Source organism: Struthio camelus, chromosome 1 (assembly GCF_040807025.1).
Source record: "Struthio camelus isolate bStrCam1 chromosome 1, bStrCam1.hap1, whole genome shotgun sequence".
Classification (NCBI taxonomy): domain Eukaryota; kingdom Metazoa; phylum Chordata; class Aves; order Struthioniformes; family Struthionidae; genus Struthio; species Struthio camelus.
In genome coordinates, this window is record NC_090942.1 from 197,052,800 (window position 1) to 197,068,966 (window position 16,167).

At 36.3% G+C, this 16,167-nt stretch overlaps 1 protein-coding gene across 13 annotated transcripts in view; it reads right to left on the bottom strand.

Moving 5' to 3' along the window:
• The window catches only part of NBEA (neurobeachin), a 530,623-nt gene that overhangs the window by 9,141 nt on the left and 505,315 nt on the right, over positions 1-16,167 (bottom strand). For 10 of the 13 annotated variants that reach the window (XM_068930069.1, XM_068930074.1, XM_068930068.1 and 7 more), the window contains 4 exons: positions 15,077-15,269; positions 11,829-11,900; positions 9,488-9,643; positions 8,431-8,601 (listed from right to left, as the gene is read on the bottom strand). In XM_068930069.1, coding sequence (XP_068786170.1) covers positions 8,431-8,601; positions 9,488-9,643; positions 11,829-11,900; positions 15,077-15,269 — 592 coding nt within the window. The remainder of the gene's footprint in view (positions 1-8,430; positions 8,602-9,487; positions 9,644-11,828; positions 11,901-15,076; positions 15,270-16,167) is intronic. The other 3 variants (XM_068930067.1, XM_068930071.1, XM_068930076.1) reach the window with 1 other exon arrangement.

The window sequence follows — 16,167 nt, forward strand, 5'->3', positions numbered from 1 at the left end:
TGATAAAGAGGGCTGTGTTAAAATGGCCTCCATGTATTTTTTCAATATATTTGACTTAGTAGTACAACTTTTTGATTTAAAAACTGTGTTATATGGAACCCATTGAGGACCACATGGATGGTTCAGAAATGAATTCAATGACTGACCGTATAATTTTGTTGCAATAGGAGGGTATGATTCTTGACCAAATACTAACCAGTAATGCTATCTACAGGATAATACAAAATCTTTGCTGGTAAGGTATGGTAATATTCAGCTGATACAAAGATTCATGGAGAACCGTATAATGAAGAGAGAAAATAACTACTATAAAGTTCTCCGCATTAATAATAAGAATGGTTAATAATAAGAATGCAACACAAAGGTTTTTTTTTTTTTTTAATGCAGTCAGAAGGAAGGTTGAGATTTCTGGACAGATAAACACAAGCTCTGCTTATTGGAGAGGAGATTCTGTATTGGAAAGTAGTAGGGCAGAAAAGGGTTTATAAGATCTATAGTCTCTATAGAGTTTAGAGTGAATAACTGCCTCAACATAAGTTTTCAGTGCAATGCTCTAAAACAGCACCTAGGAGCAAGGAATTCTCCTGGCACTGTAAACCAGCAAGATTAAAGTCTTGTATCCACATTTACAGAAATGAGCTCAACGGAGGGTCACCCAACTGATATAGAGAGTAGGGCAGGAGTCCGCACAACGTTTAAAGTGCTTTCTCTCTTCACCGCACAGGAAGCCGAGCGGTAACTTGACTACCATATCTGGTGAGTTACAGGTATAAAAGAAGTCCAGCGGCCCAGAAATTTATCGTGTAGCTAATGGCAGAACAAGGTCCAATGGGTGAATGGCTACACACATTTCAACCTTGCAATAAAATGTAGTTTCCTAACTGGAAAGCAGTTAAACACTAAAACAAATTAAACAGGTAGGTAAAGTAAAATCGCACACATTTCTGAAAGATATGCTTTAGGAACATGGGCTTGGATGGAATTTTGTGGGTCAGTGAATTTAGTCTTTTATTGTAGAGATTTATACCACAGAAACTCTGTAACAAACAAATCAGAAGTACAGACCTCAGTTCTGGATCCAGTAGTACAGGGTAGGCCAAAAGCGCTCTTATCATTGCTTTGTACAGCAACTCTTTCCTACCCCCACTGAAAATAGCTATCCCAATAAATCCTAGTATCACAGTCTTTAACATAGCCTGTAAGAAAAAATCTTTTGGGTCCGGAAGTTGAAGATGTGAACTGAAAATATGGCATTACTGTTAGGGAAGGAGGAATGTTGGAAGAAACAGAGAAAGATGCTATATGTATCTGACTCAAGATTAGGTATATTTTGAGTTTTACATTGCTGTAATTTCTCCTTCAGTGTTTTCCGTTGTGAACCCCATCTCCTTCGACGTTTTCATTTCTCCAATAGCCCAATACAGAAAAAGAAATACATATAGTGCAACAAACTTCAGAATTTCCCTCCCCTTTTTTTTTGTTTTTTTCTTCTGTGAGTCTTCCTGGAAATTATGGAGGAGGAATAATGCCCAGGAGTTTTTGTGCCTTAAACACAGACTGCAGACGTGCACATGGCAGGGTCATCAGACTACAAAGGAATCAGCATTAGTGAAAGATTGAAATTATTAGATGGTTAGAAATTTTAAAAGAGAAAAAAAAAGAATACAATTTTCAAAAGAATATTTTCCTCACTCTTTTCTAGGAACATGGCATAATATTATGGAACTGCAAAATGTAAGGATATGAAAAATGAGCATATTTGATGGACTTCTCATAAGGTAAATGCTTGTAAGAAATAACTGTCCTGAAATGTAGATCTTTGAGTCCTGTTTTTCAGTAAGTATAAATTAATAATAGAATGTTATTATTAGAAGCAACAGATAGTAATTAAAAATATGACTTTTTCCCCTTAGGGCTCAAAGAAAAGTGTATTCAATGATATTTTCTACAGGAAAAGCTGTTGCATGGGGAAGAGAACCTCAATCATATTACATTTTATGGCTAAGGACAGAAGTTGTGAACGCTAGGAATCATTCAAAATCTAGCAAAATATTCTGTCACTGTCACATCACCACTGATAGATGCAGCTGGAGGTCAAAGGCTGTAGCTCTGAGGGAACTGCAGGTGCAAATATCCTACCTATGAACTGAGATACCATCACTGTAAACTCCCTATAATTTCCCCAAAGGAGCACCTCTGAAGTGAAGTACCAGAGGGCAAGAAAGAAAATAAAAAAAAAAATTCCCTTGTATTTCCAAACAAATAAGTTATAAGTTCTTCTACAAAGTCTAAAACAAAATATATCTTCCCTTCTCTCTCCAATATATAATGCTTAATAGCATTGTAAGGTTCTCCTGTAGCAGATGGCACTCTCTCATGGTAAGGAAAAAAAAAGAAATGAAAAAGGATGAACAGTATTACTACTTCTCTCATGTTGTCCTTTTTCAGGAGTTATGCACAGATTGCTCTGTGGATACATCTGGGAGTCTTCTGTTTAAAGAAAGATGAGACCACAAGGCAAATTCCAGTTTCCATTTCATCGCTCACTTTGATGGAAGCAAGTACAAGGATACAGCTGAACTATTTGTTGACAATAAAGTATCACATTTATGATACACAGTCTTTGCTATTAACACTTTTTGAAGGGATATCTCTCAGAAAACAAAATCTTAGAAAATACTACAGCTTTCATGGAAATGAAAATATAACAGTTTGTTTAATTTTTACTGTCAGATAAAGACATGCATGGGATTTGATGAAAAGATCAGGCTACATCCAAAAAGTATGATTTCCAAATAGGAAATAGCCAACCACAATGTCCACAATGTAAGGGAGCAACTATTTTTTTTTTTAAAGATTGCTGACAGCAAAATATTCAAGGTAAATACCACTTTTGGCAGAACTGGTTTATTTGCTGAGGAATGTGAGCAGCACTGTATATAAACTGCAATTCACTAAGGTCAGGGGACTTTCAAGTATCTTACAACTACGCAGGCCCCCAAAGGAAGAACACAAAGGAGGAGAGGACAATAAGGATTCCTGGCGTCTGTTCCTATTTCTGCCACTAAATTGCTTTGAGAACTTTGGCAAGTCACTGAACTGCTTTGTGCTGGATTGTCCCATTTGGCTATGCAGCAAAACATGTGCACAGAGATCTGTTGGTAAAATGCTAGATATACCTTTATGAGTTCAGATGTATTATTGGCTCATTTACCTTTGCGCAGCAGTCTTGGGAGAGAGGTGTCTTTGCCTGCTAGAGCTGGGATGATGGCAGCAGAAGTCACACACTAATTTTCAAAGCACTTTAGGAATGTCATTCTTGGGGGGGGGGGGGGTAAGAGGGGAGAGCGGTTCACAGGAAGTTCTTTAAGTTAGTATCTGTTAAGCCACACTGTGTTAGAATAGTGCCAAGATGCCATATTTTACAAATTAATACTTAAGTCGTACAAGCATAAAAGTAGTGTTATAACTCTTTAGACACACAAAGTAGATTGCATATGTGTAAAAAATGCTTGTGCAGGCCTTTAGACAGCCATCCACCTGGTACAGAACACACTGATGGCTATTTTTAAATTGCTGCCTTTTCAAGGTTAAACTAGTGCATGTCAGAGGGTATCGAATTGTAGAGGAATATAAAAGAATACAGTGAATATCCTAAGCTCAAAATAACTACTCTTTTAAGATATAAGCTCACAAAAACTGGGATGTTCACCTAGGAGGAATTTTAAATTGTTTCAAAAATATTATCTCTGAAAGGAAAGAATGAAAGTGCACTTTTGTGGAACTCTCTGCAGACTTGAACAAAAGCGCAGGTTAATTTGACAAAGCTCCTTTAGGGGAGCATTCATGCTGCCTTTCCAGTAAATACAGAATGCACTTATTAGGAGAAGAGAAATAGTTAGCACCTCTGAGGACTATTAAAACGTTAAACAAACTGAGCTTTGGGCTGATAGATACAATATATTTACAATGGTCAGTGCAATTCCAGTTAGAAAAAGCAGGGTTAACTCTCACACCTCTTGTGACCATCTTCTTGGAAGCTACAACAGGTAATGAGAAATGTCAAGTCCCAAGATCAATGAAATTTCAGGCTCTAGGGACAAAACAGGAACAGCATTGATCCCTTTAAAGAACACTAGTCAGAGAGTGAATGTAATATATTGCACAGAGAGGCTCAAGAGGATAAGCGGCCTAGTCCAACACACTTACCTGACAAAAAATGCAATCAGCTTTTAGCACAAGCTGCCTACCCTCCTTCTTTCCTTTCATGCAGGAGTCTGATTCCAATTAAAGTGTGCAAATTAATTTTTATCACTTCCAAATTAGTTTCTGAATTTGTGTCTGTTTCAGATGAAAGCATCTGTCCCTCACTTTTCTGCAATTCTATCATTTACTGAGGTATCTGCTCAAGATTCTGAGATAATTCTCATTTTCAAAGTCACTTGTTTGAAAGAGACATTCAATAAAGCAATCATAAAATATAAAAATAAAACAACTATAACAATACACGTTGAACTTCAGGGCATATCCTCTAGTCTCTTTGCTCCTTTTTACGATGACTAATACAGTTGCTATGTGAGAAGAAATCTGTATACAAATTAGCGCTCAGTGAAAACAAATCCCTACATATCAAAGGAGGGAAAAAAAAAATCCAAATCCAAACCATTAAACTCTGTAACAATAATTTTTCTATTCAATCTCTTAGAACTGCAAGGATTCACATTTGCCAGATCACTTAAAAGAATAACAATCTCTGCTGCTAAATTGCTTATAAGCAAACTACATCATCTGTATGTGCTGCATCTTCCTAAAAGAAAACAGATTCCTTTCCCTGTTCTCTCAGCTGCAAAGGATTTTTATAATGTGCTCATCAATTTAATAAGGTACAGATTCAGATTACCTATTTCAGATGGCCAACTCTGGCTTAGAAAGTAGGTATCTGACCCTGGTGGGACGATTCAGCTCCATTCAATTCACTGTTTTCCCAAAAGTGCATACCTACCTAAGCAAGACTAAAGGAGTAAGACAGATCCAAACATACATAAAGACATGGTGGCTGTCTTCCAGGAAACAGAAAACCTACATTCAACTCCACTTCAGTCAAAAAGAATTCATGCCACATCCCTAACTTTCCAGGACCATCCCTAGGCACCAACCTCTAGGCTAGGCTAGGAAAAGATATTTTCTATTACCGTTATTACAGCTGAGCCACTACATAGCCATGAAACCAATTTTTGTTGGACTAAAGAAAGGATAAATAGGGAGAAGATATGCCCTACACACTGCTGTTGAAAGTATGCAGTTTTGCTTCCTGATTTCTTGATTTATCTCTTTTTTTTTTCCATCATCATGAGCAGAGAAAAGAATTTTGCTTGACATTTTCCATCAAAGCTGGAAGTACACAGGGCCCTCCCTCCTCTACACTCTTGTGACTGTGAGAAAAGTGGGTTTGAATTCCCTCAGTCTCTGGAGGCCAAGAACTTAGTCTCCCACTTCCTGGACATATATTCGAACCATACGGTTATTACACAAGCTATTTTTGAAAGTTATTTTATGGAAAATATGTATTTAAAATCTGGTCAAGTTGTACTCTTCTCACAGCCTGTACGGTAACTGTGAGAAATGCAAACCGACCCAGAAACTCCCCTTTGCTATGGACTGGAAGAGAATAAAAGTGATAACTTCATGAATGCATTGATATGGACCAATTCTTTTACAATTATAAAGAAACTCACCATACTCTAGTAGGAAAGTTTTCAACTACTCAGCTGGAACAGCCATTTGTAAGAGCCTTATCCAAGCCACAGTTATTCTCTATTCTCCTATTTAAACTAGCGTTGATTCAGTATTTCCCACAGACATAACTGAGGTCATCCTCCGAGCACAGTGCATACACAGACTGTTTTGTAGAGGTTTCTAGACAAGTCTAACAGGTTAGGTTATTGACATATACATTTTTTTTAGTAGAGACTTCATCTAACTCATGGATTCTGCAAAATGGAATTTTAGCAGAAATTGTAAGGACTTTATTCTGACAATCTTTTGCCACAGAGTAGTTCACAGTAAATAATTGTGATCATCATGTTTTCTAAAGAAATAGTATATACTTTATATATATAACATTTTAAACTATATAAACTGTTTAGGACTGGGGACTTGCTTTTTTCCCCTCCTACTGTTTTCTGAAACAACTAAAGTTCCTTTTGGTAATTGGATGCATTGAAGCTGAAATTGATAATTAACTGTCTTTCAGCTTAAAAGATCATTATAAAGTCAAGCATCTAACCCAGATAATTACTATACCTGACATTTTTCTTTGAATTCTTCACCTTCTTACAGTCTGTGATATAAAATACCTTATCTGTGTCTCCAGATGACAGCTTTTAAGAAACTAATTCTCTTTTCTTTTTTCCTGAAAATATCATCTACATCTTTCTAGAAATTCATTCTAAAGATGTTAACTAATTGGATTTAACCTACAGTGAACATCTTACTTTCATTTTTCCTACAAGGTAAGTCCTAATCTTCTACCAGTAAATATAGAAGAGCAATACATTAGGAAATATTTCTTTACAAAACTACTTCAGTGACTTAATAGCTATGTAAAACTTCAAAAATATCTTCATAAGGATTGTTAAGGATACTTCACTCATGAAAATTAGTATATAAGGAATCAATTATACAATAAGCTATCATGTCTGTTCATGGTAGGGACCAGAATTTAGTAGTTATTACTTCAACGGGAATATTTAGTAACTGTAGAAGTCTTAAAAGGTAGAATTTCCTTCTCACATAATATCACTAATATGATCTATTCCTATTGGTGTATGTTCCCAAAAGCCAAAAGGGCTATGAAAAAGTCTCTCAGGACATGTTTGCAATATTGCATATATTCATGAAGACAAGAAGATATCTGAACTAAAATAAGTCTGTCTCCAAAAGAAGTGAGGATGATGTTTGTATCAATCAGTAAAGAGCTATTAATGTCAAGGCTGCCCAAGCCAACACACAATCAAAGAAAATACAAGAAAAAGTCTTTTTTTTTTCCCTCAGTGAAGGGAGCAAGTTCTTTTTTTTTTTTGATTCTTAGCACAGAAATTACCAATACTTGATATGAATCACATAGGCATTCAATAAGCAAAATATCATCAAGCTAAACAGAGTGCCCTGCAATGAAACTTTTAAGATTGACTTTCTTATCTGAGACGTGAAAAAATAAAAGACAGAATATTCCTATGCATACATGTCAGAGAAATTTGTTATAGTAACATAGTTTTGTATTTTTCCCTTTCCATTTTCTGTCTTTCATAAAAGCAAAAGCAAGTCAGGTGTGCGAGTCAGGTTTTTATCTATCTCCTCGTTGCTCTGGTTACAGATAAATGGAAGAAAATTAAAACATAATACAATTACTGCTGCTGCCAAATTAATAAAACATATATTTTGTTACACATAAAGAAAACACTTTTCTAGGAGACATTCAGTTGAAGAAACACTTTCTCTTAGATGTCTATAACTGACATGTCTACAACTGCCTCCAGTCTGTACTTGAACCAAAGACCAAAAGCGATAGTGATGCACTGTTAGACGTTTATCCAAACAGGCAGAATCATTGTGCTGCAAATAACCATCACATTCAGAGTTTGAAAAATATGCTTTAAACAAAAACATGCATGGATTTAGTCTTGTTCAGAACAGCTGTAGTACACAGATAAAAGTTCCTTTGTCTTTTGCTGTGGTCATATTTCCGGCTTAGGTGAAAGAACCTTATAAACTCAAGGCACTAGAGCACTAAAGGCATATTGCACTTTAAGAGTCCTTCTTTATAAATTGTTATTGTGTCCCATTCACTCTACAAAGTATTGATGGTAAATCCTCTGCAAATGAAGTGTAAACTCTTCCGGATATTTTATCTTTTTCTATTTTTATTCAATCACATTGCTTCTTCAAAGGTTTACTTGCTACAAAAAGACCTTTTTCAAAAAGATAGATTTAATTCTAAGATATGTGAGACATTTCCTTTTTGAGGAAACAGCATGCAGTACCACAAAAAGAAAAAGTAACTAACTTAAAATGACAAAAAATATTTATGGGAAAGGGAAAATCAAAACACAGTGATATATGTCCTGTCACTTAAAGGCCAAAATTGTCTTGTTCTGGTTTATGATGACATGACGCTATAAAGGATAAAAACAATTGTGAATTTAAGAAATATTCTCATATTGCTATCTGTTACCGTACATGAGCTGTTTAAATGTTTTATTTGGCTAGTACTCAATGAATTATTTAGCATGTGATCTGCTTTTTATGAGAGACTTGCAATCTACAAGTCAAGTAGCTGACACATTTGGTAATATTTTTTGAGGAATTCTAAAAATGAATAGGCAGGATAGTGGACCTCTCAGTAAGGTGTTTTTAACGGGATATACTTACTGCTGTTTGGATTGTCACCTATAATATGATGTCGGCCACTCCAGTACCAAAGCAGCAATGTAGCATCACGAGACCCAGACACAATGTAGCAGTCACCACCAATATAGGACTCTGATCTGGCAAGGCAAGTAACGACATCCCAGTGGCCGAATACGATCTGAGTTAATTTTCCTGGAGGAAGTGCACAGTGAAACAAATTCAATTTTTCTGAATATCTGCAGCATTTTTGTACAACTAAAATTAGCATTAATAAATGCCCCTTAGAGTTCACTGTATGCTACGACGAAGTTAAAAATCACAAAGATAACACTCAAACATTTCTCTTCCCATGTTTCTTTCAAGGTCTGTGCTCTGTGTCAATCCATAGCCAAAGTCTCACATCTGAAAATCAAGTCAGTGCTTCAGTCACTGAATAGTAAGTGGAGTTATTGCCCTATTAGTATTTTTAAAATGGTGTTAAAATATTATTTGAGAATTTCATGAATGATAAGCATGAGATAGAAAACATATGCACTCTTCCATAATGATGCCACATTAGTATATTAAAAATGTACATTTTTTCAGTTAATGTCAAACTAAGGTTTAATGTGAACATCATCTCCTTCTAATATTGCAACCAGTTTTTAGCAATATACTGAATGGCATCAGGCTAGGCTGTAAGACGGAGAAATAAAATATCAGCTATTGGTAGCAGGCCATGCAACTTCCTTTCTTATTACATCAAATAAAGAGAGATAAAATCAATACAGCCATCAAAATTTTGTAATAAAAGTTTTGCTTCATCCTTTTGATGTGATCAGCTCATTGGATATAAGTATGTACAGTTTGAAAAGTTGCCAACAACAAAATTGTATACCTTCCTGTTTCCTATTACAGCCTTTATCTTCAAAAAAGCATCCTAAAGCTATTATAAGCAGATAATAACAAAGGATTTTCTAAATCACCCTTTATTATTTCTTGAAGGGTAAGCATAGGCATTAGATATAGTAGTATTAAGACAACCATCCATTTGTGACCTAAAAGCACATAAGGAACAGGTGGTTTTATGTAGGGTCACCTGTTTCTGTAGAATAAACTCGAAAGCTCTTGTCCCAGAAACCACAGATGAGAATGTAGCGATTATCTGCTGTGACCACGAAACAATGTGCATTGATCTGGATGCTCTGATCCACAAGGTCTGTGATCTGCCGTTTGTTCACACCAGAGTTATTGGCTGTAAGGAAATGCAAAACACATTTTACAAGTAAGTCATTCCAACACCTTCCTGTCATGCACTTACAGGAGAAAATGAATACATTTAACTTTCAATGAACTGTGAATTTGTTGTTGACTAAGCATTCTGAATATGAACCTTTAGAGCTGTCTATATGGGTGTCAGAAATACGAAATTATTATGAGTTTCCTTGTTTCCCTTTGAATAAGACAAAAGATTTTACAGGAGATGACACTTTCTTAGTGCCTGATGCACTGCATAATGTGTGGAAATATTTCAAGTGCTCTGATGAAGTACTCTCCAAAAACAAAAACGTGATGCGAAGTGAAGTGATGAAGTGATGGTGACGGAAGCCCATTTTTAATACCAAGTCAACAATAACAAAACTTCACGGAGTGAACTCTTGGTGGTTGCTACCTCTCCTAAGGAGTATATCCAGCGTGTGTTGAGTGAGCTGTACATCCCCCTTTCTATCCCCCTGCACGCAGACACTTAATTGGATTGAAGACATAAGGATTCAACCAATGAAGCTATTTAAATTCAATGTGCATTCTTAACACTGCCTACTCATCAAGCAGGGAGCCAGGCCACTGCCAGTAATGCCAAAAGAGGCAACGTCATCTGGGAATCTCCCAGATGGAATGAAAAGGAATGGTCCTTGCAGAATCCATCCAGCCTGACTGTTGCGAAAAAGAGCTGTTAGGAAGGACTAGGCATAATCAGCTAATGTGTTCCTCACTCCCCATAATGCAACAGACAGGATTCTGCAATACAGCAAAGTTGTGTTCCCTCTCACCTAATATCAGCTTCTGAAAGTTCAGCATATAATCTAAGTTCATTATCTAGGGTCCCTCTTTATTGACTGGAGGGAGACATCACCGCCCATGGTAAGCCATCTCATCCTGTAATAGCTGTCCAAGTGGACAATTCCAGAGGACAGTTTCTCTTTCTCCATTAGCCATGGAAGGAATCTAGACAACGGACTTCAGATAACTGATGTTAGGTGAGATAAAACTCACTCTGAAAGACATGCTTCTCCTACCGATAAGAAAAGGACCTATGCAGATAATACTCTGAAATTCCTTTTGTCTCTTTTTTTGGTTATTCTACTTAAGTTGCTCATAATTGCATGAAATAACAGACTCAGTAAAAAACAAACCTATTTTAAATTTGCTTCCAGAAGTCAATACCAAGTTTATGCATGTTTCAAGAGCTTAAGTCTAAATTTCCAGGTCCTCTGTGTATATCCGCTGAAAGGCAGTGAACAATAAATTACCCAGATTTCCAGAAGAGGTGGTACTATGGTTGTGCCCTTGCTTTTGAGAGGGAAATCTGAAGCTAAAACTATTTTCATTATATGAGCAAATGCAGTATATGGATCAATAACGGTAACTCTCTTGAGATACCTGTATACAAGTCTTTCAGTCGAGAATACTGACATAGAGAAAAGGAAACTTTTCATATGGAGGGGTTTAAACATGCCTCTTTTTCTCATAGATGCTTCAGAAATGGCTCTAAGAATTTCCCTGTACATAATTTCCATCTCAAAAATATACCTTCTAAAAAAATCCAAACCAGAAAGTTACAGTTAAAGAGAAATAATGAACATAAGAAATACATGTCCCTATAATCTCTTTTAATAGAACTCTAACACTTTTAGCAGATACCTATTTCTCAAAATATTTTACTTTCTCAAGTATTTTTAAGATTTTAAAAAATAGAATCATGCATCAATTTAAAATCTAATCTTTCCTTTATTAATTTAATAATACCTACTAAAACAATCCTAATCACAAATTGGATGAAAAGAAATCAGTCTAAATCTGCAGTGATATACACAGTACTAATGGAAAGAAATGAAAGTATGTAAACTCTGCCGAAGCCTCACCTTTTATTGTATTAATGTGACTTGAAAAGAGAATAGAATTATAGATATGGGCTCACAATGTGACTGACTTAATTGGTTGGTTCTTATATACCAATTGCTAGTGATGTTAGTGACAAATAGTATTCATGAAATTCATTCAGCATCAATAGCTAATGCTTTTAATTCTCCAGGACTGACAAGAATAAATATTTTCCTATCTTCTGTGTTAAATGAAGCATAATATACAAATATAGCTTAATCAATAATTCTTGAAAACGCTGTTTTCAAATGTATCGCTACATTTTCATCTTGACATACCAATCAATGGATCCATTTCGATTGGAAGATGATGGGCTTGATCCAAAGAATATCCTGGGGCTCCCCGAAGGCCTACACATGAAAGGAAGAATAAAGTACATGGAAACCTTACTGTCTGCAATGTTTATGACTTTTCAGGTTTAAAACTGCATTGTGGGGTTATTACATCCAAAAAAATAGGTAACTTCTTACTATTGCTTGTTCTATATATATCTCTTTTAAGATTTCTTCCTCTGTGCTACAGAAATATATGTTAATTATTCACTTACATTACTATAAATGTACAAATATGAGTGTTAATTCACTGTGTTTTCTGCTGCCACTGACATTCATTAAATAACTTTTTAAAATAATGCAACAGAGCACTTTGCTACATTTGAACACTGGATGAGATTTTTCAGTAGCACAGAAAAGAAAAAAAAAAACCTCGACTAAATACAGTTATGCGTTTCTTATGTACGGAAAACTGTTAAGTGCCAGAAACTCAAACCTTGTCTTGGATTTATCTAGAGAGTTTCAAGCTTGGCAATTGTAGACTACAGTAAATTTTCCACACCTATTCCTATTTAGTTCTATGTTGAACAGTCCTTAAGCTGTTCTAATTTGCACTAAGGGCTGCATATATGGTTTTATCCACTTTAAAGGGCAGAGACCAGTGCTTTGGCTCTTCTGAGGACCTCCCCCACTGTGTAAGTCACAGTGATCCCTACTGAAAGCACAGTTTTTGTCAAGAAATGCCATGTTGCACAAAAATATGTCCCATGTGAGGAGAAACAGAGTTCAGGAGAACAAGTGGACACATGTACAAACTCATGATTGAGACTGTTCAGTTATCAGCCCCTGTGTGACATAGTGCATGTTTTTCCTAACTGTACTGCTTTCAATAGATCAGACATAATGATGTAGGTTTGGAGATAAAGCGCTAGATTTTATATGGCATCTACCTTTATCCCCACATAGAAGGAATTAAAGTGAGAGGGTGTTTGAGTGATCTCCTGACTATGTTGAAACTCAAATGCCCGAGAGCACAGCTTGTACTAATTTCAAACGTATCTGCCTTATGTTACACATCGGGAACTCTCTGCTAACAACCTTTATATTCAGTAATAATTGCCATTTTTCCAGTATGGCAATAGACGTCTGGAGAAGCTAAAAGAAAACAGAACCTATAGATAGCCCTGCCAGGTTCTGAAGAAGACTGCTCTAAGAACTTTCCCTTCCCTAGTTTCTCCTTCTTCTTTCAAAACTAAGCCAGTTTGGGACAGATCTTAACTGATACTAGACTCATTTGATTCTACTGTGAGATGAGTAGGTAAATGCCCATTTCTGTGTATAAACTCTTACAGAAAGACAAAGCTGTGCATACAATCTACAACAGTAGAAGAACTCTGTGTACAGGTTCCTGTACACTGTGTGTACAGGTTTGTGCCAATGAATCTATCATTTATGCTACAGTTGTGATTTATTAAAATAATATTACTGTAATATTAGGAAACTCATACTCTGTCCTGGATAAGCCTCTTGCAAAATAAAAGACACTGCCAGCTGAGATGTAAAAGGTAAGATCAACACCAGAACTTTGGTTTTCTGAACAGTTTTGCTTTCCTGTCTCTTTCCCATATTATATATTCAGAAAGTACTCATCTCTTTTAAATAAATACCAGAGCTTTTCAAATGGTGCAAAATTTAGTCCATGGTGGGTTCACAACCTGAATCCTGCATGTTTGCAGTGTGGCTTATGCAAGTGTTTTATGCAAGTTTATATGAAAAACTAAAACCCACAGTCATGTGAATCATAAAGACCTACATGATTTCTACTAGACTACTACTAACTACTGTAGTTGCTCCTGATGGAGTATCATAAATCAGCGGATTTATGGAAGGGAATCAGATATCCTGTTCTAGTCACTGAACAGCCGTGCAACAACTGTAAAGTCAGTTTGTAAACAGAGAATTCGGAATAAATGTTACATTTTATGTTAACATTATGCTAAACATTCTGAATAAAAGTCACATTAAAATTTGTATTCCTACTGCAGAATTCATAGTGGTAAGCATTAGCCTCATCTACTCTGAGAGTTCCTCTAATGGATGATTATAAAGGAATTCCCAATCATACCGCTAATTATTGCTTGTATTGCTTGTAACATCAGTCTGCGGCCAGTCTTGTGCGAGAGAGGTGGGATCTATTTCACCTAACTTTAATCATTTACTGAGGCGACATCTACATTTAAAGTAATTAAATTCCTAGTTAATCTAGAACCCCTTTATGTCTACCTCCAGTAGACATCTAAGGTAAATCTCACAAATGCTTCTCCAGAAGTGCCTACTTCTCTTCCCTAGGGGGTCCTCTTGTGTTGTAAAGAGCAGAGGTTTTTTCTTTTTTGCCTGGTCCCTACAAAGTTCCTGAGTTAGCTACTGAGTCACACTCTCACAAACAAGAGGTAGCTTGTTTCTCACAGCTGTAAGAAACCTTTGATAACTTTCCATATGCTGCAGCATAAGGGCCACCACAGCAGCAAGTTACCTTAGAAAGCTTGACTGAACGAGAATGAATGTTCGTGAATGGAGCAGTAGCTCATGGCTCCACCACTGCTATTAAACAGTGCCTGGGACAACCTCAGCACCTACATGCCCAGGGCAGGAGAGAGGATAGACCTAGAGGCAATAGGGAGCTGCTTGCAGAGGGGCTGGGAGGGAGGTTTAGGATGACCCCCAAGGAATGGGCTTTTGGAAGGGAATAACTGAACTTCTCTCGAGAACATTTCAGTGTCTGGCTGCTTAGGCTTGCTTAGGGTCCCAGATTATCTTACAGTGACCCAGGAGAAGGCTTATGACAAGCTCCCGAACAGACCTGAAATCTCTCTCAAATAGCAGACAGTGATGCACACCCTCTAGCATGCTACTATGTGCTCCTGAAACCTGGGACATACTAATATAGGCTGTGTCAAGAACAGCAGCAGTCTCCTGAAAAACATTATATCAAAGGCTGATTCTGATGTAACCACAAATCGATTGGCTGCCATGGTGATGTGCTGCTGTTAGTGAGAGCGTTCCTAGGAATGACACCAGAGAAAACAGAAGCCCTGGTTATTTGACACAAGCCAAAATAAGCAGTAAATTTCCTATGTATTTGTGTACAGTCTGGTGAGTACGATTAACCCGTATCTAGCTAAACTCCACTTGAAATTAGAAGATGCACCGTTAAGATCCTTAAATTTGATTTAAATGCGCCTGTGAGAACCTACCTACTGTGTTGTGCCATCGATTCACTGCAAAAAGTCTGCTGCAAGTCACGGTTACCACGGCAGGAATGGTAAGGTGGGGGAGCGTGTTGGCTGCCACATGTGTGACAGGGGAATTTGATGGAAATTTCAGCACCATTATGACATCCTGCTGCATCTGATCTTTAAACATGAGTGGACTCTGTGGAAGGAAACACTGTTGAGTAGAAAGGAGAAGAGAGCAGAAGAAAACAGAAGGGATAACACAATTAGTGAGGAGGTCTGAGGGAAAAACAAGGTTAAAAAAGAGCAGGCAAGCATGTGCACGTACAGGGAAAACAATGCTACCTGCACATCTAAACGAATGATGTGGGAGAGCAAAATTAGAAGCTATTATTGGATCATTACATGAGGATAAGCAGAGAACAGGTATGATAAGGGTCTACTGGGTTATCATTACAGGGTGCCAAAATGACCATGCATCATTAATTAGCATTAATTAATATATAATAAAATGTAAAATTATAGAGCAGATAGATAACATTCATACAGTACAGACACAAGTCAAATAAAAAAGTTAGACAATCTATATCATAAATATAAATATTATAAAGTATAATTACTGAAAAAGAAATTTTGAGAGACTCCAGAATTTAATTTTCTTTAATGAACTTCTCATATGAAATGAAAAGTTCCAAACATAAACTGACAGTTTAACTCTATTATTTAAAGCATACACTTATTAGGGAGACTACAAGTAATTATAAATCAGCGTGGTGATTCTATAGGTGACAAATTTTCATGTAGACAACACTGTTACCATAAATGGCATTATATAAAGCACTCTTTTAATGTTAGGTTTTTCAAACTTTGTTATAACAAATAGAATTATTTCTAGAAGTTCCAATAATCCTTTCATTTTCTTTACCACTTTAAATTGTTACTTTAAATATGTTTTCTATATCTTAAGAATAAATATTATGTACGTTTGACATCTAACATTATTTAAAAAAACATAGCTAAACTAAGACTTCCAGATCAGTTCGCATTTCCACAGTGTGCAGCTATGTAGAATGATTTCCTTCTGGGCAGATAAAATAATTACAATTACTGCA